At 49.0% G+C, this 23586-nt stretch overlaps 4 protein-coding genes across 5 annotated transcripts; 2 read left to right on the top strand and 2 right to left on the bottom strand.

Moving 5' to 3' along the window:
- Window positions 1-17: 17 nt before the first annotated feature.
- Window positions 18-1801, top strand: LOC136193682 (muscle, skeletal receptor tyrosine protein kinase-like). The gene is made up of 5 exons (XM_065982615.1): window positions 18-116; window positions 173-282; window positions 329-419; window positions 470-601; window positions 653-1801. The coding sequence occupies exons 1-5, from the start codon at window positions 29-31 to the stop codon at window positions 1747-1749; spliced, it is 1518 nt and encodes a 505-aa protein (XP_065838687.1). The 5' UTR covers window positions 18-28; the 3' UTR covers window positions 1750-1801.
- Window positions 485-6354, bottom strand: LOC136193678 (bifunctional purine biosynthesis protein ATIC-like). Its single transcript, XM_065982608.1, has 20 exons — window positions 6313-6354; window positions 6139-6265; window positions 6016-6092; window positions 5895-5961; window positions 5754-5842; window positions 5544-5695; window positions 5418-5484; window positions 5273-5365; window positions 5155-5219; window positions 5036-5096; window positions 4877-4984; window positions 4740-4825; window positions 4606-4695; window positions 2655-2783; window positions 2437-2603; window positions 2332-2377; window positions 2219-2281; window positions 2108-2167; window positions 1958-2053; window positions 485-1897 (listed from the first exon to the last, which is right to left on the bottom strand). Exons 1-20 carry the CDS (start codon window positions 6326-6328, stop codon window positions 1778-1780), a joined length of 1779 nt encoding a protein of 592 aa, XP_065838680.1. The 5' UTR covers window positions 6329-6354; the 3' UTR covers window positions 485-1777.
- Window positions 6355-6382: 28 nt separating this feature from the next.
- LOC136193688 (GDP-fucose protein O-fucosyltransferase 2-like) lies at window positions 6383-7961 on the top strand. 2 transcript variants are annotated; one of them, XM_065982625.1, is made up of 5 exons: window positions 6383-6477; window positions 6533-6827; window positions 6888-7190; window positions 7252-7504; window positions 7555-7961. In XM_065982625.1, the coding sequence occupies exons 2-5, from the start codon at window positions 6624-6626 to the stop codon at window positions 7836-7838; spliced, it is 1044 nt and encodes a 347-aa protein (XP_065838697.1). In that variant the 5' UTR covers window positions 6383-6477; window positions 6533-6623; the 3' UTR covers window positions 7839-7961. The 2 variants fall into 2 exon arrangements, with proteins under 2 accessions (XP_065838697.1, XP_065838695.1); XM_065982623.1 differs by having other exon boundaries at window positions 6384-6532; window positions 6583-6827; window positions 7555-7957.
- LOC136193673 (MAM and LDL-receptor class A domain-containing protein 2-like) lies at window positions 7846-23541 on the bottom strand. Its single transcript, XM_065982602.1, has 43 exons — window positions 23356-23541; window positions 23153-23287; window positions 22600-22965; window positions 22499-22546; window positions 22300-22440; window positions 21908-22246; window positions 21725-21853; window positions 21531-21674; window positions 21211-21476; window positions 21067-21154; window positions 20828-21004; window positions 20405-20767; window positions 20244-20354; window positions 20040-20180; window positions 19601-19942; window positions 19352-19540; window positions 17551-18021; window positions 17340-17489; window positions 16264-17286; window positions 16060-16200; window positions 15660-16004; window positions 15070-15609; window positions 14877-15005; window positions 14658-14807; window positions 14339-14607; window positions 14179-14287; window positions 13969-14121; window positions 13453-13914; window positions 13244-13393; window positions 11587-13028; window positions 11444-11531; window positions 11367-11387; window positions 10693-11316; window positions 10180-10641; window positions 9978-10103; window positions 9222-9926; window positions 9011-9169; window positions 8605-8955; window positions 8496-8552; window positions 8358-8436; window positions 8198-8297; window positions 8114-8140; window positions 7846-8055 (listed from the first exon to the last, which is right to left on the bottom strand). The coding sequence occupies exons 1-43, from the start codon at window positions 23423-23425 to the stop codon at window positions 7978-7980; spliced, it is 11460 nt and encodes a 3819-aa protein (XP_065838674.1). The 5' UTR covers window positions 23426-23541; the 3' UTR covers window positions 7846-7977.
- Window positions 23542-23586: the final 45 nt, after the last annotated feature.

The raw sequence follows: 23586 nt of genomic DNA, 5'->3' as shown, positions 1-23586 counted from the left end.
AATACGGGACTTACGCCGTTGCATCCAAATGTTGAGCTCGATTCTCTTCTCGACTCTTTTGGCGTATGTTTCCAGCTCTTGCAGTCCTTGCATTTCAATTTGCTTCATCAACGCAGGTACAGTCTCTACGAAGTAGGTGGAGTTAGTAAACAAAGGGGCGGGACCACGATAGGTTCTACCCAATGCCCGCTCAAATGCGACGAGAAGGTGAATCTACAGCAGAAATTAGTGGGAAATAATACTTTAAAAGTGGAGTTGAATCAAAGAAACGCCAGTTGTCCGGTACGCAAGTCAGTTTTCCTGCAGCAAAATTTGAACTTCGGATCAGGTCAGCTACAGACTCATAGCAAGTGGGTCAGCCAATCAATTGCTTTTCGAGCCCAATATCGACATAAAAGGGAAGACAGCCCAGTCAATCGGTAAGTCAGTAGGTAACGTAGAAATAATTTAATCGTTGCCTTACTTATAGATAGGGACTTCGACATTCGGTGTCTGAGCTATGAACCGTCATTAGACTTCCAACTTAGATTCTTCTTCAACACTTCTACGGAAAACACGTCGTACATGTGGACAGTCAGTACCGATTGTTCAAATCCTAGTAGTAAGCCATGAACTTTACAGAAAAATTAAATTTTACATCTGCCTTTCTCAGCGACGACTCCTCCATCTTCACCTCCCTCCTCATCTTCGTCAGATAGAAATAAAATTATCATAGTTGCCTCGTCTATTGGAGGCGCCGTTATGATTATTGTCATCGTACTTCTGACAGCCATTTACTTACGAAAGCAGCCAGTCAACCCAGAAAATCTCGGTAGGCGAGCTACAGTGCAATTCGTCAATACGCCAAGAGAGCAAGACAAAGTCAACGATGCCGTCCAAAGCTATCGCACCCTTAAAAAACTCGATCCCCTGATTCCACACGAACTAGAATTCCCTCGCCAATATCTCGAAATTACAGGCGAAATAGGATACAGCACCTTCGGCAAAGTATACGAAGGAACGGCAGAGCAGCTTCTCGAAGGCGAAGAAAAAACGCCGGTCATTGTCGAAGTGCTCGAAGACATCAAAGAAAACGACGACGAAATGACTCGCTCCTTTAGTCGTCGACTCGAAAAAATGGCGTCGATAGATCATCCTCACGTCAGTCAACTTCTCGGCGTCATATCCTCGCTAAAGGAGCCGTCTCTAATCTTCGAACTTCCCGTCGACGGGGAAAATTTCAAAGAATTTCTCGTCGCGGAAAAAGAAAAAGACAATCTCACGAATTTAAATCGAATTAGCTACGCGAAGCAGATTGCGGACGCGATGGCCTATTTCGAAGCGAAACGCCACGTCCATCGCGATCTGGCAACGCGCAATTGCCACGTCATCAATCGAGAACGAATCCAAGTCTTTCCCTTCGGAATCGTCACGCCGAAGCACGAAAGCGAGTATCACAAAGTGGGCCACAAGACGATGCTTCCCATTCGCTGGCTACCGCACGACGTCATCGCCCACGGAAAATTCACGGCGCAAACCGACGTTCACGCGTTCGGCGTCGTTCTGTGGGAGATCTTCTCGCGCGGCGCGCTGCCCTACGACGACTACGCGAACGAGGAAGTGCTCTACATGCTCAAGAAAAGAGACTTGCTACCGAAACCCGACCCCATGCCCGACGACGTCTACGATTTGATGACGCAGTGCTGGAAGGAGAAGGGAAAGCCGACATTTTCCATATTGCACCAGTCACTAAAAGTCATGCTTTTCTGAGTGGGGGGGACCCGAGTTGTGGTTCATTTTAGTGGTGAAATAAACGGGTATCTGTGTGAATGAGAAGCATACCGTGATCGTTGGCCGCTTCGACGACGGCCGAATCCTGCGTCGAGCCCTTAGGCGATGCGACGTACTCGACACCAATCTGCATGCGCGAAAAATTCCCCAAAATTAAATTGCTTAGTTCGTTAATTATTTATTATACCTGATGAGCGCGATCGACGCTGTCGCGGAAGGGAAAAAAGGCGTCGGAACTGAGAACGACGCCGCTGAGTTTCGACAGCCAGTCGCGTCGTTCCTCCTGGGGAAAAAATCGAGTAGGTTTCGTTTAGAAGAATTACCTTATAAGTCCGACCATCGTTAGGTAATCGGGAACTTGATCGAAGAAGGATTTCCAAACTTCTTCAGGCATGTCCTGTAGAACCGATATATAGATTTGACTCTCTTATGTATATAGTAGACTTACTTCTCCGACAACGTTGCTCACGTAAACGTCTATCGCGTTCGACTTCTCGGGTCGTTTGGTAGTCTGATGCATATGAAGAGTTATCAAGTGGAAAATCCGTTATAGAAGTATACCTTCTTGAATTTCATATTCAATACGCGAGGATGCTGACGAAGCCACCTTGAGAGGTCAAGATACTAGAATTTCTTCTGAAGGAGAAGTCCAATTAAAAATCTTACCAGTTCTGTGCTTTTTCGCCGGCCAATCGCGTGCAGTGTATTCGCGACTGCTGCCCAGCTCCGAGGCCGATCACTTGGCCGTCTTTGGCAAAGCAAACCGAATTCGATTGGGCGTACTTGAGAGCGACAGTTGCCACGATTAAATCCCTCATCGCCTCGGCAGAAAGCTGCGAAGAAAGACAATCGACTTTAGCTATAAAAATTTATTTGTCTTGTACTTCTTTTCGTTGTGTAACGATGTTCGAAAATAGAGACTCACTGATGACGTTGTCGTTTCGTCTCTGCTCCAATTTCAATCCAAAAACAGTTCTAGTTTCCATTTTGGAGGGTTCAAATGAGGAGTCAATCTAACGCAAAACGTGATTAAGTCGTATCTTCTGTTAGTTGAAGTGAAAATGACAATCTAAAGTGTTCCGATCGCGTCGATTCGACGGATCGTTCGTTTTAGGCGAGAAAACCGCGATGCGATCGGATAATCGCGCTATTTTGGTGCTTTCGACGCGAATCGCCCGTTTCTCTTTCTAGTCTAGTAGATTGTTGGGTTATAGAACTTTTTTGATTCATGGGATCGACCAATCTTTAGTTTTGGCCGAGAAAATCGCAAAAAAAACTAACCGCCATCCTCCCCGCCGCCGCCCCCGCCCACCACACCCATCTTAGCATATTTCACTGGGCACCGGCGCGCTGCGCCGGTGCCAAGTGAAATATGCTAAGATCCTAACTAATATAGAACTACGTTCGTGAACTTCGAACGCGTAGTTCGTAGAAAATCGATGCTTTTGTTCGAAATTTCGAGATTTTTCGAAGCTCGTCGCTCCAGCATCGATCTCCGTAGAATTCGAGAGGTAAGCGTGTCTAGAAAAGCCATTATACTGCCGATCTCGTACTAGCGGTGAACTAGATGTTAGAAGAACGACATTTTGAGACCAAGAATGGCGATCTTTTGGTCCTTTTTATCGCAATTCAGTCGTTTCTTCCACTAGTTGAAGTGAAAATGCAATTCTAAAGCGTTTCGATCGCGTCGATTCAACGGATCGTTCGTTTTAGGCGAGAAAACCGCGATGCGATCGGATAATCGCGCTATTTTGGTGCTTTCGACGCGAATCGACCGTTTCTCTTTCTAGTCTAGTAGATTGTTGCGTTATAGAATTTTTTTGATTCATGGGATCGACCAATCTTTAGTTTTGGCCGAGAAAATCGCAAAAAAAAACTAACCGCCATCCTCCCCGCCGCCGCCCCCGCCCACCACACCCATCTTAGCATATTTCACTGGGCACCGGCGCGCTGCGCCGGTGCCAAGTGAAATATGCTAAGATCCTAACTAATATAGAACTACGTTCGTGAACTTAAAACGCGTAGTTCGTAGAAAATCGATGCTTTTGTTCGAAATTTCGAGATTTTTCGAAGCTCGTCGCTCCAGCATCGATCTCCGTAGGTTTCGAGGCACTAAGCGTGTCTAGAAAAGCCATTAGAGCGGCGATCTCGAACAAGCAGTAAACTAGGTGTGAGAAGAACGCCATTTTGTGCGTGGGAGACCAAGAATGGCGATATTTTGGTCATTTTTTTCGCAATTCAGTCGTTTCTTCTACTAGTTCAAATGAAAATGCAATTCTAAAGCATTTCGATCGCGTCGATTCGACGGATCGTTCGCTTTAGGGGAGAAAACCGCGATGCGATCGGAAAATCGCGCTATTTTGGTGCTTTCGACGCGAATTGCCCGTTTCTCTTTCTAGTCTAGTAGATTGTTGCATTATAGAACTTTTTTGATTCATGGGATCGACCAATCTTTAGTTTTGGCCGAGAAAATCGCGAAAAAACTAACCGCCATCCTCCCCGCCCCCGCCCCCGCCCACCACACCCATCTTAGCATATTTCACTGGGCACCGGCGCGCTGCGCCGGTGCCAAGTGAAATATGTTAAGATCCTAACTAATATAGAACTACGTTCGTGAACTTCGAACGCGTAGTTCGTAGAAAATCGATGCTTTCGTTCGAAATTTCGAGATTTCTCGAAGCTAGTCGCTCCAGCATCGATCTAGGTAGATTTCGAGGGACCCAGAGTGTTTAGAAAAGCCCTTAGGACAAAGAATCTGGAACAAATTGTCTTGGGAGGGAATTAGGAATGGATTCCTGGAAATTAGGAAGAAAGAACCGTTGCTTTAGTCGATACCTGCAACACGCAATAATTCCCCCCTTTCTTTTTGGAAAGTATTTCCAAAGCTGCTGGCTCATAGCCAGGCGCAATAATCCCATCAGAAACCTAAACAATTCTTCGTACATCACAACAAAAAAGAGACGCCTCACTTCTTTGGAGATAAGTTGGGCAGTGGACGTATCACAGACGTCTGAAAGTCCAATGAAGTCCCCAAACGAAGACATGCGGTCAGCTCCTGAGACAAATAAAAATAAACATCGAACCGTTCATCCACACTACACTGTACCTCTTGCTCTAGCGTAGGCCGTTGCTAAGGGAGAGAGCGTGTCTAGCATTCGCTCCACCATACACACTGCAGCTTGTTCCTTTGTCAAAGGAACACCAACAGCAGCCCCTTAATTGAAATATTAGACAATGATACTGAATAGTCGTTCGGAAAGTATACCTGCTGGACTCACGTGCTTGAACGACGTAGCAGCAGGAAGACCAGTAGCACTTTTAAGTTCCTTCATGCAGCAGTATACTCAAAGTATTTAATAAATAAAATTGATTGCATATACTCACTTTGACTAGCTGATAGGCGTTGAGGGCATCGAGGAGATTAATGAACCCGGGAGATCCGCACAAAACTAGGACATCGCGATGATGAGGGTGCAGAAGTTTGAGAATGAAATAATTGTACCTTTTATGGGAAGTGCTGCTTTGTCTGTTGTAAAAAGCTGAGCCGGTTTCTGATGCGGATTCATTCCATAACGAAGAGGAAGTTGACATACTCCTATGATCATTGTTAGTCTTATTCACGACGTAGAATCAATCATTTACAGTACCTTGAGAATACTGCCTTCTAAAATAATCTGATATCGCTTCATCATAAAGTGCCGTGTGGGTAAATGCCTTAATTAAGAATAATATGATGCTGAGGTTATTTGATTGGACGCTAATTAAGACTCTACTTTGACTGCTAGATTCTTTCTCATTTCAATAGTTGTATCTTTATCTGGAGATTGGCTCATGACATCAATGACGTCACCATAATCGGACGGAGAACAAATCACTGTGACTCTCTCGTGATTTTTAGCAGCAGCTCTCAACAAAGCCACTCCTCCTACAAGCAGGCAAATAAATAAATAAATAAATGAAACTGTTTTAGAATAATTGGGGACCAATATCAATATTTTCTACAGCTTCGTCAACGCCGATTCCCTCCTTCGCAATAGTCTCCGTAAAAGGATACAGATTGCATACAACAACTCTAATGGAGCACGTGTACATATAAAAACCGCCAAATATTATTTCTCACAAACCGAACGTATCTATATCCCTGCCTCTTCATATCCGCCGCATCCGAGTCATTTTTCCGGGCAAGTATGCCTGAGGAGACACGTGCAAAACGCGTGCAAAAAATTAGTATATGATATGACTGACCCCCATGTATGGCAGGATGGAGAGTCTTCACTCGACCTCCGAGCATTTCTGGAGCTCCCGTAAGTTCGGAAACGTCTCTGGAAGCCCCATACGAGCCTTCGTCGCGTCTCCGTTCGAACTTACGTTACGCTGACGCCTTCGCTTCGCAGTTTCTTCGCCGTTCCTCCGCTCGCGACGAGATCGAGTCCCAGTTCGCTTAGTTTGAGCGCGAACGGGACCAAACCGTCCTTATTCGAAACGCTCAGAACAGCTAGAATCAACTGATGTGCGCGATCGAGAGAAAAGCGACGAGCAAACCGATTTCCTTTGCCATGTGGAGGCGATAGGGTCTTTGTTTGGTCCCGTGCTTCCGTTTTCCACGAGGTCCCGGCATAGCGAATGGTATTAGGCACTCTACTCCTTTTCCTACTCTTCTGCGACGCGTTCGAGACGCAGTTCACTTCGCACCAAGAACCGCTCGACGTGAGTAGCGCGTCGAACCGAAAATATTTGATCTACGACGTGAACCCGGGCGAAGGTGACGTCTTTCTCGCGAAGCGACGCGTCCAAGAGTCACGCAAAGCCTAGGTTTCAATCTAAGACGAGATGTTTTTCTGCGAGCGGCGAATATGGTGAAGAGAATGCGAGCCAAAGACGCGAATTGGATTTTCGTACTTCCGGCTTGGCCTCATCTCTATCACTGGCAATCGGATTTGCCGCGAGAGGGACGAGTCCCTTGGCGACGATTTTTCGAAATCGAAGCGATAAATAATTACGTGCCGACTATCGAATTCGAAGATTTTCTCAAAGAAAACGGACCTGAAATAGAAGAAGTGATATTATTAATTATTAAAATTTTTTTCGTCTATGTTATATTGATTTGCACTTATTAGATTATGTATTTGCAAAATTATAAGGACGGGTGGAGCGACGGGCAGGAGTGGGTCGAAAAGATCGACGTAAGCGATTGCAACGAGTCGCCGCCTTACGAGAAAGACAAAACGGGAAAATGGCAAGGTCATTTTTCCGGCTTTAATACCGACGTCTACGGGAGAAATTTCGTCTGCGTTTCGGCTCAAGGCGAGACGACGCTTCTCGAGAATATGCTTTTGAAACGAAAAAATTTGAAATCGGTTTTCGTCGATCGATTCGAGACGCTATTGCACGCCGATTTTGGCGGAAAAGAATTCTGGAACGTGCGAAAAATTCATTAATTAAAAATGGATTTTTAATTAATTAATTAAGATTTTGTTATAGGCTCGTCGGAGTCTCGTTTTCGCGCGTTATCTCAAAGACGAAGCGGAGAAATTCATGGCGAAAAATCTTCCAAAAAAAGGCGACGACGAAAAGGGATTGCCTTATATGGCAGTTCATTTTCGTCGCAAGGACATGACGTGGTACGGCCGAAAAGACGTGCCGACCCTAAAGGGAGCCATCGAACAGCTCAAACCGCTCCTAAAGAAACACAAACTCGACGTCTTGTTTCTAGCCACAGACGCACCCGATAAAGGTAAGATACATAAAACATATATGGAGAATAGAAGATGATTAAGATGCCAGAGGTCGACGTTCTTCGTCGCGATTTGCCCATCGTCCAGTACAAGCCCACGCGTCTCAAGTTGAAGGAGTTCGGCGACGGCGGCGTGGCGATCGTCGACCAGTGGATAGCGTCCCATGCGCGCTATTTCATCGGCTCCGAACCGTCGACGTTCTCCTATCGAATTCACGAAGAACGTTCGCTGATGGGCTTTTCTAAAGAATCGACTTATAATAGATTGTGCTACGACGGCGACGAGCCTGGCGACGAACGATGCGAGGGCCCGTCCTATTGGCCTCCCGTTTAGCCGGACATTGCATGATGGTTATCTTTTTCTCGCAGCTAGGACACATACATAAAAAGCACGCAGGGAAAAAAAACAACGATTAGAGCACAGAAACAGCGTTTAGCATAACGACGTCAGCTTTCGCGCGCGCCCAATAGAGTTAGGAAAGCAATTCTTCGTCTGAGTCGCCTTCGTCTCGCTGGGGATATTCGTTGACGAATTGCAACGCTCCGCCTCTCTAAAATGCGAATCTTGAATGGGAGGGGGGGGGGGGGGGGGGACTTAGGTCGACTTACGGATCGGTCAGCGTTGATGGAGATTCCCTGGATTAAATAAATTTGATTAATGAGTACGATGCTGGGTTTTTCTTCTTCTTGTACCTGAGTTTCGTCTCTCATGTCTCCGTCTTCGTCGTCTTCGTCGTCTTCGTCGTGCCGATGGTATTCCACTTCGAATTTGCCTTTACGTCTTTTTGCATTTCTATATAAATCATATAAAAGTGTCGCGATCGACTGAGACGCCAAATCAATTAGATCTTACCTAGAGACAAAATACAAAAATATAATAGTGCCGCAGACTATGAGAAGTCCGGCAATAACACCGACAACGATCCAAACAACTAAAACAAAAAAAAGAAAAATTATTGAAAACAAGCGGCAAGTTTTCCCCCCAACTCACCATTCTTTCCTCCTCCGCCACCTCCGCCACCTCCATTTGACGCTGACTTTAGAGGATCTAAGAACGAATACAATATCTATCAATGAACTTTTTTTCGACGACTTTTTACCTGGGCAATTTCCTTGGAAGTATATATCGTCAATAGAAACGGTGGACTCCTTTGCCGTGATCGTCGATTCAATTGTGACGTTAAATGCGAGAGCGCTTTTCAGACTGTAGCTTCCCTTCGTCCACTTGGCATTACTAGATCCGGTAAACGTCTTCGGATTGTGTCCGCTGCCCGACGCGTCGGTCGTCGAAATTGTCAGCGTGGCGAAATCGGTATAAGGCGAGCGAATGAAGTAGAAGAACGACATTTGGCAGCCTTCGTTCGCGTTGGGAAATGCAATCGAGACGAGACGAGCGACAAGAGGCGAATTGCTTGTTCGCACGAAAGAGGAATACTGGCTCAAGAGATATCCTAACGAAACAAACGCGTCTTGATTAAAAATATCTAGGCGCTGACTCTTTTTTACCTGAGAGCCTACTTTCGCCTGTCCTTGTGTGGTCCTGATTGGGGCCATAATCCGTGGCACCGCTTTGAACAGTCCACGTATTCGAGACCGTTTTATCCACAGTCCAGTGGCACAAAGGCAGCGCCGGATCGTCGAAAGTGCAGTCCAAAGAATTCAAAGCTAAAGCCTCGGCATATTGATTATACCAAAAAATCAATCGACAATTTCTTACGGCAATTTAACTCGTCCGATTTGTCCACGCAATCGTAAAGTCCGTCGCACTTGTACAAAGGAGGAAGACACTTACTAAGGTCGCTCGCGCAGGTAAAAGACCCGGGCGTGCCGCACGGATTCGGCGTCAAAGTCGGTCCCTTCGTCACGCCGCCGATCGCCGTCGTCGGAATCGGTCGAACCGTCCCACTGGACGGCTTCACGACGGGACGCGCGCGCGGACAAAGGAGCGAAAACGACACGTCGTCGATCGCCATAAAAGCCGAACCGCGATTCAACCCGGACTTGGATTCGATGTAGAGCTGGTAACTATTGAGCACGTTGAGCTGAATCTCCTTGCGAATCCACTGGCCGTTCGTCGGCGCCGATACGCTCCACGGAACGACGTTCGTCGATCCGGACTTGTAATAGACTTGCAGCGTGCCGGGATTGTTTCCGGCGATGAAATAGGAAAAGCGGAAATAGCAACCGGGATTCGTCGCCGCCGAGAGCCACGGACTCACGTACTGGATCGCCTGCTGGGCGCGCGTCGCCAGCGTGCCGCTCGCGATCATGTAATGACCCGACGATTTTCCGTTGCTGTCGTAACCGGGTCCGGTGCCGACGCCCGACGTTTCGGCCGATTTGAGTTGCCATTTGAATTTATTCTTGTGCGTCGTTGTCCAGGAGCACGACGATTCGAAGTCGCAGTTGGCGTAGAACGATTCTGAGAAGGGGAGAAAAGTCAAGGAACGTTTCTTCTGGACTCGTTTCTTACTGCAAGTCGCTTGATCCTCGTCCGAACCGTCGCCGCAGTCGTCGTGGTAGTCGCACACGCGCGACTTCTTGACGCAGGCCGTGTTCGAGCACGTGAATTCGTCGGGAGCGCAAACGAAGACGGCGCCTAAAGTTAGACAAATATTCAAGGATCGATTTATTAAGCTGCAATTTCTCTCTCTCTCTCTCTCTCTCTCTCTTACCTTGTTCGCAATTCGTCAGCTGAAGATCGTCGACGGCGACGCTACCGCTTCCGGACGACGGTCGATCCGCCTCTACTTCGATAACGAAATTCGCCTGGCGTCCAATGTTCGCGTAGATCTGCTTCCAAGTCGATCCCTGATTGCCTTTCATCTCCCAGATGACCGTCGTCGTTTGCGCGACTCTCACTTGCACTTTCAACGATCCCACCGTCCCTGACATGTAATACCAGAAGACGAGTCGACAATTCGTTCCCGACTGAGTGAATTGCGAGCTCCTCAGCAACGCTTTCGTGCTCTTCAGCGCGCCCGATTCGACAGCGAGAAGATAGTAACCATTCTTGTTGTAGTGATCGCTCGAGGGACCGTTCGACTGGCCGCTGTTTCCCGAGTAGCGTTTCCACGTGAAGTCCGAATCGTCGACATTCCAATTGCACAGATTCGACTCGAAGTCGCATTTTTTCACTTCGAGGAAAAAAATAAAAACATTTAAATTTTTTTATAGTCTCAACTTACTTGTGCACGACGCTTCGTCGGATCCGTCCGCGCAGGCGGTCACGAAATCGCAGACGTCGGTCAGCGGAACGCAGCCCGACCTATCGTGACACGAAAACTGTCCCCTGCCGCACGGCGACACGGTCACCGGAGCGACCGTCGAACACGAGCCAAACGAAATATCGTCAATAGCGATATCGCCGCGGAAACCCGACCCTTTCAGGCCTTCGAAGACGACGCGATAATTGCCGCTCAGCGAGGTGAGCGACACGATTCCGCGCTTCCAAAAGCTTCCCTGATTCCCGGCGAGATAGAAACCCCGAACCTTGCGTCCGCGTTGATCGAGCGTGTAGACGGACAAATTTCCGACGTCGGATCCGTACATGTTATAGAAGAAAGTCATGCACTTGGATCCGTCTTGTTTGTAGAGCGGACTGACGAGCGTCGCGTTGTGACCGAGTTCGCCCGTCGACGTTTCCATGTAGACGTAGTGGCCCGTCGAGTTTTGAAACGTGTGATCGAAGTTGGGACCCGTGCCGGAGCTCGCCGTGAAGCCGGCGTGCGACGACCAGTCGATGTCGTTGAGGAAAACGTTCTGGTAGCTGCACATGCCTTTTTCGAACGTGCATAAACTAGGCAGTTGAGCTAGGAGCAGATAATATCGTATATATATTAATTGGTGAGATGAGTTTTACCGGGCGGTGGAGTCCTTTTAACTAGAAAAGAATAAAGGTAAGTGCGCCGTTATAGTGTATAGGATACGTATGTTTACCTTCTTCGCCACAGCCTTTGGTGAGCGAAAAATCGTCGATAGCAATATCACCAGAAAATCCGTTTCCAATCGTTCCTTGTATGCCAACCTAAGAGAAACCCATACCCCCAAGATCTACATACACAGCACTACTCAAAGCAAACCTGATAGTAGCCCGAAATTGGACTCAAAACAAGCCGATTCCATATATTTCCTTGCGTTCCCGACTGAGTCCAAACCTGCTTCCACTTTCCAAACGAGCTATACTTCGCGTCAGCCGATCTCATAAACACCGTAAACGAACCGATATGCTGCCCGTGCATGTGATAGAACAGACGCACGGAGCACGACGACGTCACCGCCGGTTTGAAAACGGGACTTATAAGCAACGCGTTCTCGCCTTGAACGCGCGGATAACTCGCCTCGATGTACATATAACGACCGTATTCCGAATCGCTCGTGTGATCGAACCCGGGTCCCGTACCGTAGCTCACCGTCTGACCGTGTCCGGAAATCCACGTGAAATTCGCCGTCGGATCGCTAACGAAGCCGCACATGCTGGTATTGAAATCGCAGGAATATGGCGTTTTGAAAGCCGCGCAGGCGGCGGACGACTCGTCCGACTTGTCGTTGCAATCAAAATCGTTATCGCAGACGAAATCGTCCGAAACGCATTGACCGGACGTGCAGGCGTACTGAAGCGCCGAACACGTCGGATAGTGATAGCCTGGATCGCACAACGAAAACGAGATGTCGTCGATCGCCATGTCACCACGGAAACCGTCGGCATGCGTCGCCTTGAAAGCGAACTGATGATTCGACGACAGAGCTCCGATGGGAACGAGAGCGTGATGCCACCCGTTGCCTTGGTTACCCGATCGCATCCACACCTGAGTGCTCTGATGCGAGTTCAGATCTTGAACGATAACCTCGAGCTTGCCGATGTCGGATCCATAGAGATGATAAGCGAATCGCATACCGCACATTTTCCCCGTAGACCGATAAACCGGACTTTCCAACATCGCCGTGCTATTCGCCGGCAAGCCAGACGACTCGATATAGACGTAGTGACCCGACGTCTTTCCCGTCGTGTGATCGACGGTCGGTCCCGTGTTGAACGACGGCGTAGCGCCGGCGCGTCGCACCCAATCGACGCCGTTCGACTTGAGATTGTAATAGTGGCACATCGACGACTCGAAGCCGCACGTTCCCGCCGGAAACGCGAGCTGGATCGCCGGCGTCGTCGGCGGCACGAGCGACGGCCGCATCGCGCATTCGTCCAAGGCGATGTCGTCGAGAGCGACGTAGCCGCGATAGCCGCCCGTCGACGTGAAGACGAAGCGGACGGCGTACGCGTTGCCGTTCGTCTGCGGCAAATTGACGCTCGCCTGGTTCCACTGCGAGCCTTGGTCGCCCGATCGACTCCACAGTTGGATCTCGGATCCTTGATCGGTTTTGAGCATGACTTCGAGCGTGCCGACGTCCGAGCCGTAGACGTAGTAGGCGAAGTGGACTTTGCACCACGTGTAGGTCGCGCGAGAGGCCGTCGTTAGGATCGCTCGTTGGCCGGGACGAGACGCGGAAACCGTCGAAATGAGATAGTGCCCTGTAAAGAAAGACTGCGATGAGAACAGGACCCGTATAATTGCGGCTAAAAGACGACAAAAGTTCGTCGTTTCGAATCGGGAAATGCGCGAATTGGCTGCGAAGTGAATTCTGCAAAACGATTTCGTAAAACGCGATCGCAAAATCGGTGCGTTTATGCGAAAATTCTTCTGAGAACAACGTCACGGCTAAGACCCCACCTCCACACTTCCTTACCTTGTCTGGCGCCGATAGTGTGATCAACGTTGGGACCGGTTGAAAACGGACTCGACGAGCGAGACTGACGACTCCACGTCAGATCTCCCTCGTCGCTCACGTTCCAAACGCCGCACAAATTCGACGAACGTTCGAAAGTGCACAGTTTAGCTAAGAAAAAAGAAAAAAGATCGACGACGTCGAAAACATCTCACAATCATTCGTCTTACTGCAATTCCACTCGTCCGATCCGTCTTCGCAGTCGTCGAATTCGTTGCACTGCCACTGAGACGGAACGCAGTAGCCGATGTTGCACTGAAACTCCCCGGCCTTGCATTGAACCGGCGGAGTGCACTCCAAAAACCGAATATCGTCGATGGCGATGTCCCCGCGAAAGCCCGATCCCTGGATGACATCAAAAACGATTTGATATTGCTTCTTCAACGTCGGCAACAGTAGTTGTGCTCTCTGCCAAACGTCGCCCTGATCGCCAGTCTTGGACCACAGGTTCGTGTTTCCCTGGTTTGGTTTCGAATAGACGTTCAGCGAGCCGACGTCCGAGCCGAACATGTGATAATAAAAGACGACATAGCAGTACTTTCGACTGGGACTGTACGCCTCTAACGTAGGACTCAAAAGACGAGCCGACTCGCCCTGCTGACTATACGACGCTTCGACGTACGCATAGTGGCCTAAAAATCATTGATTTATTGACTCAATGTCAATGGATGGTTTTCGTCATTTGCCTGTTGTGTTGTCGTAGGTGTGATCGGCCGACGGTCCGGTCGTGAAACTCGCCGTGCTTCCCTGCTGGATTTGCCAATTGACGTCATTGAAGAAGTCGTTCGTCCACGAGCAGAATTTGCCGTCTTCGAACGAGCAAGGCGCTTTGGCAACGGCTGCACAGAAGAATCGATTATTTATTTATTTATGGGCTTTTTTTCGTTTCGCTTTACCGGGAACGCTTGGCACAGAAACTTGGCTTGGGCAGTTGCTCGTCCAAGTGATATCGTCAATAGCGATGTCAGATGTGTAGCTCGAGCCTCTCGCAGCAACGAATAGAATCTAGAAAAAAATAAACAATACCGAGATTCGCCCATCAATTTTTTTCCCTACTCTAAAATTTTGCGACGTTGCTATGGCAAACGAAGCGCGAAGCCAGCTGTTTCCTTGATTGCCCGTCACGTTCATCAACGTCGTTTGAAAGTTGCCGTTCGTGTAGCGCAAGACGACGGCGAGAGAGCCGACCGACGCTCCGTTCATGCTGTAGTAGAAACGAAGTCGACAGTGACTCTTACGCGGAGCCTTGTGAAATTCCGGGCTTTGGAGAATGGCTTTCTCGCCTAAAACTCGCGGATACGAAGTCTCGATGTACATGTAGTGACCTAGGGGCGAATACTGGAAAGGGCGAAAAAAAACGTGTGCATCGCCTCACCGTTCGGAGTTCCGTACGTGTGATCGGCCGGAGGTCCGGTGCCGACGGAGAGGGTCTGCCCTTTGCCCGGCGTCCAATCGAACGCGTCGGAAATCTGTTCATTCACGTAGCCGCAGTCGCTCACTTCAAAATTACACACGCCGTATCCCTCTAAGACAATAGAGAAAGAATTACAAAAAAAATGACTTTTCATTAATTAAATATGGGGGTTTTCTTTACTGCAGGCGCTTGACGATTCGTCGCTATTATCGCCGCAATTGTCGGCCAGATCGCATTGATACTCCTTCGCCACGCATCTCTTATTCGCACAAGTGAACTCGCTTGAATTGCAGGCCTTAGGTATTATAGCTACGCGAAACGGAGAGGAAAACATCCTATAACCACTCTCGACTCCCTTATCTCTATTTCTAACCGGGATCGCATCGCGTAAAGACGATATCATCCAGCGCAATATCTCCCGTAAAGCCCGACCCGTGCGTCGCATTAAACGCCAATCGATACGACGTTCTCGTACCGAGATAAATTTTCCCCAAATGCCAACCGGATCCCTGATTACCCGTTCGCGACCAAACCTCGACCGGCGGCTGACCGCCGTCAGGAACGACGTAGACGTAAAGAGAACCGATTCCCGAGCCGTACATGCTATAGGCGAACGACATCTGACAATCGAAGCCGGATTTCTTGAAGAGGGGACTCTCCAAAGCGGCGTAACTTCCGCCGGGCACGCCGGACGTCTCGACGTAGATGTAGTGACCTAACGCCGTGCCGAGCGTGTGATCCGACGTGGGACCGGTGTTGTAGGACGGCGTGCGACCGACGCGGAGTTGCCAGTCGATGCTGTCGTACTGAGCGTTACGCCAATCGCACATGCTATTGCTCTTGCTCTCGAAATCGCAACTGCCGCTCGGAAATTTCTTGGGCGGAGGTGGCGTCGTCGGAGCCAGAGTAGGCACTACAAGCAAATAATTAAATTTCCTCTAAAAAACGAAATCTTTCTCTTACTGGGTCCTGTACACGGAAGCAGCGCTATGTCGTCGAGAGCGACGTCGCTGTGATAACCCGTTCCTCTCGACGCTACGAATCGAATCTTGTACGATCCTCGCGTGGCTATGGCAACGGTGGCGTCGTTCCACTGACCGCCCTGATCGCCCGACTTCGACCAGACGACGTGATCGCCGGTCGACGAAATAATCTGCACTTCGAGCGTCCCCATTTCGCCGTTACCGCCGCCGTACATGTTGTAAGCGAATTTGACATAGCAGAAGGTCCCATACGCGTACGTGGGACTCTCCAGATAAGCCCTCGCTCCATTGGAAACGTACGAAGCTTCGATATAGATATAATAGCCTTCAAAAAAGACGCATTAACGCTTTCGTCTTCCTTCTATTAGGGGAGTTTCTACCTGCTGTTGTTCCAAACGTGTGATCGACGGAGGGACCGGTATTCGTCGACGGCGTCGGTCCCGCGTATCGCCTGAAGTCCGTGTCATCCGAATAGACGTTCGACCACGTGCACAAGTCCTGTTCGAAGTCGCACTCGTTGGCTAAAAAAGAGAAGACAATAAAATAAATAAAATAAAGCTGAGGCCATTGTTTTTTTTTTCTACCGCAGCCCATTTCGTCGCTGCTGTCACCGCAGTCGTCGACCTTGGAGCAATTCCACGTCGACGGAATACAGTAACCGTTTCGGCACCGGAATTCGTTGGGCAAACACGAAGCTGGCGCATTGCAAGCTTCGAATCGAATGTCGTCGATGGCGATTGTGCTCCCATAGTAATTCGTCGTATCGCCGTGAAACATGAGGATGAAGTTACCGCTCACTGTCTTGACCTTGGCTCTCGCCCGCTGCCACGAATTTCCCTGATTCCCACTGATGTTATAAAGAGCCATCGTGCCCGTTATGTCTCCCGCACTATCTATCGAATGCTGATTCAAAGTCAAGTTGCCGGGAGAGTTCGACAGAAGATAGTAGAAGACAATATAGCAATTCCAATTTTGATTATTCATGACGGGACTCGTCAATTCAGACGATCGCACTCCGTAGTTGAAATAGTAATAGTACGATCCGCGCACGTAGGCGTAATGTCCCGACGTATTTCCCGAGCTGCCGAGCGTGTGATCCATCGGCGGTAGAGAATAGTAAGAGTACGATCCCCCTTGCGTTATCGTCCAGTCGCGATCGTTGAAGAAATAGTTCTTCCAGTCGCAAAATCCCTGCGATTCGAAGTCGCAATTGGGCGGCGTCGAGGCGGGAGCTATTGACGTCGAAACGGCTTTGCCGCACTGAGAACTCAAAGATATGTCGTCAATGGAAACGGTGGAGTAATAGTAAAAAGATCCGTGAACGGCTTCAAAAACGATCTGGTATTGGGATGAGGTCGTGATTTGGTGTTGGAATCGATTCCACAGTTGCGTCGCCGAAATCGTCGAATTGATCGAGAGGATTGGCGAGCCAAGAACGCTGTTCGTTTTGATATAGACGTTGAGATGTCCCGAGCTGTACTGCGTGAAATAATAATAGAAAACAAACCAGCATCCCGACGAGGAGGCGCCGCTGTAAACAGAAGACGAGAAACGAGCCGCATCCCCGGGCCTATTCGTATAGTCAGAATCGGTATAGACGTAGTAGCCTTAGAAGAGAGAGAATGAGGAGAGAGACTCGTGGGAGGGGAGATCTCTATACCTTGACTCGTTCCTGTCGTGTGATCCGAGTTCGGTCCTGAGGAATATCGGTACGCCGAGCCGCGAGAGGCTACCCACTCGAAATCGTCGTCGTTTGCGTTCTGAAAGCCGCACTTGGAATTTGAGTCGAAATTGCAGTGCAACGAAGACGCTAAAATAAAGAGAGAAAAAATGCTACTATTTTGACGACAACGAAAGCGCGCTGTATTCACCGCTGCAGCCCATTTCGTCGGAACCGTCGCCGCAGTCGTCGGTGAAGTCGCACTTTTGCGACAGGTCGACGCACCACTTGTTCGTGCATCGGAATTGGTTCTTCGTGCACTTGGGCGGCTTGAAGCTCGGATCGCATCCGGAAAAGGCGACGTCGTCCAAGGCGATGTCGCCGCCGTAACCGGATCCGTGCGTCATTTTGAAAAGAATTTGAAATTGGTTTTTCTGCTTGCTGAGTCGCACGGTGCCGGTCAGCCAATTGTCGCCGTGATTGCCGGACTGAGTCCACACCGTCTTGTTCGTGTGATGGACGAGATCCTTGAGGATGACTTCCAGTGTGCCGATGGAATAGCCGTTCATGTTGTAGGCGAACTTTAGCTGACACATCTGGCCGGCTTTCTGGTATACATCGCTCTCCAGCACAGCCCAAGCTCCTGAATACAGCCCGCTGGTCTCAACGTAAAGGTAGTAACCTTGCAGAAAAAAGAAGAAACAGTTTTACAATGTAAACATGCTAAAGCAGTGGGCGTGCATTTATTGAGTGACTAAGGCGTTGCCTGTCAGACTACGGCACGTGTAGAGCGTTAGCTTTGTTAATTATTAAACAATAGAGCCTCATCTTTGATTCTTAGGCCGAGAAAATTGCGAAAAAGCCAGCCACAACTCCCCGCCTTATCCCCTACTAGTTCAAGTGAAAATGCAATTCTAAAGCATTTCGATCGCGTCGATTCGACGGATCGTTCGTTTTAGGCGAGAAAACCGCGATGCGATCGGAAAATCGCGCTATTTTGGTGCTTTCGACGCGAATCGCCCGTTTCTCTTTCTAGTCTAGTAGATTGTTGCGTTATAGAACTTTTTTCATTCATGGGATTGACCAATCTTTAGTTTTGGCCGAGAAAATCGCGAAAAAACTAACCGCCATCCTCCCCGCCGCCGCCCCCGCCCACCACACCCATCTTAGCATATTTCACTGGGCACCGGCGCGCTGCGCCGGTGCCAAGTGAAATATGCTAAGATCCTAACTAATATAGAACTACGTTCGTGAACTTCGAACGCGTAGTGGGTAGAAAGTCGATGCATTCGTTCGAAATTTCGAGATTTTTCGAAGCTAGTCGCTCCAGCATCGATCTAGGTAGATTTCGAGGCACTAAGCGTGTCTAGAAAAGCCATTAGAGCGGCGATCTCGAACTAGCAGTGAACTAGGTGTGAGAAGAACGCCATTTCTGTGCGTGGGAGGCCAAGAATCGCGATACTTTGGTCTTTTTCACGCAATTCAGTCGTTTCTTCTACTAGTTCAAGTGAAAATGCAATTCTAAAGCATTTCGATCGCGTCGATTCGACGGATCGTTCGTTTTAGGCGAGAAAACCGCGATGCGATCAGAAAATCGCGCTATTTTGGTGCTTTCGACGCGAATCGACCGTTTCTCTTTCTAGTCTAGTAGATTGTTGCGTTATAGAACTTTTTTCATTCATGGGATCGACCAATCTTTAGTTTTGGCCGAGAAAATCGCGAAAAAAACTAACCGCCATCCTCCCCGCCGCCGCCCCCGCCCACCACACCCATCTTAGCATATTTCACTGGGCACCGGCGCGCTGCGCCGGCGCCAAGTGAAATATGCTAAGATCCTAACTAATATAGAACTACGTTCGTGAACTTCGAAAGCGTAGTTCGTAGAAAATCGATGCCTTCGTTCGAAATTTCGAGATTTTTCGAAGCTCGTCGCTCCAGCATCGATCTCCGTAGGTTTCGAGCGCGGAAATCTAGAGACGTGCTCCCACGCGCTCAGCTTTGCGTTTTCTTACCTCTCGGCGTTCCGTAAGTGTGATCGTTCGTAGGACCCGTTCCATACGAGCTCGTGCCGCCTGAATGCGGAACCCAGTCGACTTCGTCGTCGGGAGAATTCGTCCAGCTGCACAAATTCGTCTCGAAATCGCACGAAGAATCGAGAGGAAAATCGGCGGAAGCCGCAGTCGGCGTCGCAACAGTCGGAGCTAAAAACGAAAAAAAACGCCTGTATGAAAAATGTCGTCACACTCGCAAAAAATTTTTACTTTTAACGCAATTAGTCAACTCAAGATCGTCAATAGCGATATCGCCAAGATTTCCGCCACCGTGCGTAGCAATGATCTGTATGACGAATCCGGTAGGAGAGGCGCCCAAGTGAAGCGTCGTCGTAAACCAGGCCGATCCCTTATTGCCGCTGCGACTCCACAAGCTGATTCGCGTGCCGGCGTTCGTGACGACGTCGACGGCGAGCGTTCCGACGTCTTGCCCGTTCATGATGTAGGCGAACGAAAAGGCGCACGTGTGTCCAAAGTGGTCGTACTGTTTGCTCTGAAGAATCGCCGAACTGCCGGCTTTTAGACCGCTAGTCTCGAGATAGACGTAGAAACCTGAACGCAAAAAAAGACAATAAAATAATCAGATGCATATGATGTCAGAGAGTGAATGCCCCCCTCCCTCCCTTCTCCCTGTTTCGCCTTCCTTTACCTGATGACGAATACGAAGTGTGGTCGTAATTCGGTCCCGTCTGATCGGTGAGCGTCGATCCGCTGCTGCGCGTCCAGTCCGCCGTATCCGACTGCACGTTCTTCCAGCCGCACATTCCTTGCTCGAAATCGCACTCATTGGCTGAAATGAAAAAAAAACGTCGCGTACACGTGGGCACCATAAAACGTATCAAGGCGCACTCACCGCAACCCAACTCATCGCTTCCATCATCGCAGTCGTCAAGTCCATTGCATTCCCAATTGCTTCGATAGCACTGTTTATTCGCACACTGTTTCTCCACGGAAGTACACGGTCCTATATACAATAATCATCATTTTATCCTAATCTTATTGCCTTCGTCGTACGTGGAGTGCACGGCTCGAACATGATGTCGTCGATCGCTATATCAGACGATCTCCAGAAATAATACGGCGTCACTTGACTTGTTTCGAAAACGAGTTGAAAATTCGTCGGCACTCTCGTCACGGAGACGCTGACGCGTTGCCAATGATTGCCTTGATCCCCGCTCTTTCCCCAAAGCCACTGGAGAGTTTTTCCTTGATCGGTTGTCATGGAGAGCGTCAGATTGCCGGCGAAGTAGCCGCGGAGTATGTAGTAGAAAACGATTTTGCAATTCGCATTGTTGATCGCCATTACGGGGCTATAGAGTCGCGACGTCGTTCCGTATACGGACGCTGTGAACGGACTGTCGACCGTAAGGAAATAGCCTGAGAAACACGAACGCGTACATATTTATAGAGAGAGCTCTCATAGAGACGTTCGCGTACCGGACGAATTTCCTATTGTGTGATCGTTACTTATGCCGGAGTAGTAGTAGAACGAACTGCCTTGACCCTGACTTCTGGCCCAGTTGAGATCGTTGAGATACTCGTTCTGCCACGCGCACATGCCCTGTTCGAAGTCGCAATTGGCCGTCGTAACAGGAGCGGGACTCGACGGCTTCTCTAGAATGAAAAAAAAAACACTCGTGGAGGGGAGGAATTCCTAGAGGTGTTTGTTTCCATACGAGCATTCGGACAATTAGGACTGAGCGAAAAGTCATCTATAGCTATATCTCCAGCGTAGCCGTTTCCACGAACTCCAACGAAGATCAGCTATACGTGTATGATACTCAAAAATTAGACCATTGACTTCTCGTGCAATTTCTCACGTTGAATTGGCTAGCACTTGTCGGCACGCTCACGCTGACCCGCCTCCATTCCTGCCCCTGATCGCCAGTGATGTTCTGAAGCAGCTGAGGTGACTTGCCAACCGGCCGAAATAAAACGAGAAGACTTCCGATGTGCTGACCGTACATATAGGTATAGAATCGCATGTGGCAATCGGACGACGAGTATTTCGGATATATAGGACTAATGAGATTGGCTATGTCGCCCGGTTGTCTCGGAGCCGAACTCTCAATATAGATGTAGCGTCCTTGAGACTTCTATTAGCATATCTCCTATTCTTTTAGGACTTATCCTTTATTACCTGTCGCATTTCCTGTCGAGTGATCCGCCGTCGGTCCCGTCGAATACGAGACGGTGCTGCCTCTCGCCGAAATCCAATCGAAATTGTCGTTCTTTTCGTCGTTGGTGAAGTGGCACATCGAAGTTTCAAAGTCGCATTGGTCATCTAAAGAAACGACTTAGTATTCAAGTCCGGTTTGAAGAAAGACCGTTTACTGGTGCACAAGGTTTCGTCGGAGCCATCAAAGCAGTCGTTGGTCAGATCGCAAAGGCGATCTAAGTCTATGCAAAAGCCGCTCGTTTTGCACTTGAACTGCTTCGAGGTACACGGCTTCAATTTAAGCGCTGTAAGAAAAAAAAAGTTCACGTTAGAGACCCCCTCTATATTTCCCCCCCTACATGAATTGCAGTTGAAAAACAGCAAATCGTCCAGTGCCATATCCCCTTGAATTCCACCCAAATGAGTCGCATTGAAAATGATTTTAAATTGACTGCTCTGTGGCCCAATCAGCACTCTCGCCATGTGCCAGACGTTTCCCTGATTGCCATTCTTATTCCAAAGCAACTTTCGCGCTCCAGACGACGCTTGCAAGTACACATCCAAATTGCCGATATCTTGTCCATAGAAGTGATAAGCGAACTTCATTTCGCAAAGCGGTCCCGATTTGTGATAGCTCGATTCGAAAACGACGCTGGAATGGGAAGGCAACGAGGACGTCTCAACGTAAATGTAGTGACCTGGGTAAATAGAAATGCTCGTTATGCGAGACTCTCCTATGTTCAATGCTTGCCTGATCCATTGCGGAATGTATAGTCGTCCGACGGGCCCGTGCCGTACGACGGCGTGTATCCCTGCCTTCGTATCCAGTCGACGCGATTCGTGAAAACGTTATCCCACTGGCACATGTCCTGTTCGAACGTGCAATTCTGATCTATAGACAAAAACGCCGTCAGACGGGACACTAAAACTCTATCGTTCAATTAACGAACTTGGCCACTCGAGAGGAGGTGGAAGCGTTGGTGGTGCCAGTGTGACGCCTACAGGAAAAAAATCCAACTTTATTTATAAAATCATTATAATCAATACAAACCGTGGGGAGCAAAGGAGCAGCCTGTGAACTTGAGATCGTCCAAAGCGATGTCGCCGCGGTAACAAGACGACGTGAAGCATTGCACGTGCGTTGCGCGCACGTACACCTGAAACGACTGTCGCACCGAACCGATGGTGATATTCGCCACGTTCCATTTATTGCCCTGATCGCCTTGCCGACTCCATAGCAATTGTTCGGAGTATTGCGGATGAAGAAGAACCTCGAGAGTCCCGACTTGATTTCCTGACATGTGATATGCAATCGATATCTGACAGGAGGAAGATTGAGCCGGATTTAGAACGGGACTCGCGAGCGTCGATATGGCCTGAGACTGAAGCCCCGACGTCTCAAAGTAAATATAGTAACCTAATAAAAAAAAATCAAATTAGAAGGACTATATATATATACGCACTGCGGTCAGCGACTACAAAATATGATTATTTAGTTTGGTAGCACGTGACCAAAATAGTGAACGAGAATAAATCATGCAAAGCCAATTTTACGGCTGGCGTAACGCTAAGCCCCCTTTTGCTTTCGTCTCCCCCGAACGAACCGTAAGCTGTCCCGTTCGTGTGATCGACGCTCGGGCCCGTTCCGAGCGACGGCGTCGAGCCCTGATTGCGCGTCCAGTCGACGTCGTTCGATTTCGCGTTCGTCCATCCGCACATGCCCTGATCGAACGTGCAGACTGATCGGGAGGAAAGAACGGAGTGTTATATCGCACGTTCGTCGCGACAGCTCGCTCCTTTGTCTAACCTGACTGTCCCGACACCACGTTGAGTAGCAGGAAAAGCGCGACGGCTGTTCGCAGGCGCGTGTGAGCCATCGGGAGTCGTGCTGACGTGTCGCTCGCGTTCGCGCGCCAATTAGAATCGAGCGAAAAGGTTTCGAACAACGATTTCGTCGCTTGGCGAGTCGTGCCAGCCAGTGAATGTCGGAGATGTCCCGTATGGCGTGATTCCGACTTCCCCCGCGTGTCGGATCACC

Source organism: Oscarella lobularis, chromosome 12 (genome assembly GCF_947507565.1).
Source record: "Oscarella lobularis chromosome 12, ooOscLobu1.1, whole genome shotgun sequence".
Classification (NCBI taxonomy): Eukaryota; Metazoa; Porifera; class Homoscleromorpha; order Homosclerophorida; family Oscarellidae; genus Oscarella; species Oscarella lobularis.
The sequence above is the reverse complement of the archived record's forward strand: the minus strand, read 5'-3'. Positions and strand labels throughout refer to the sequence as shown.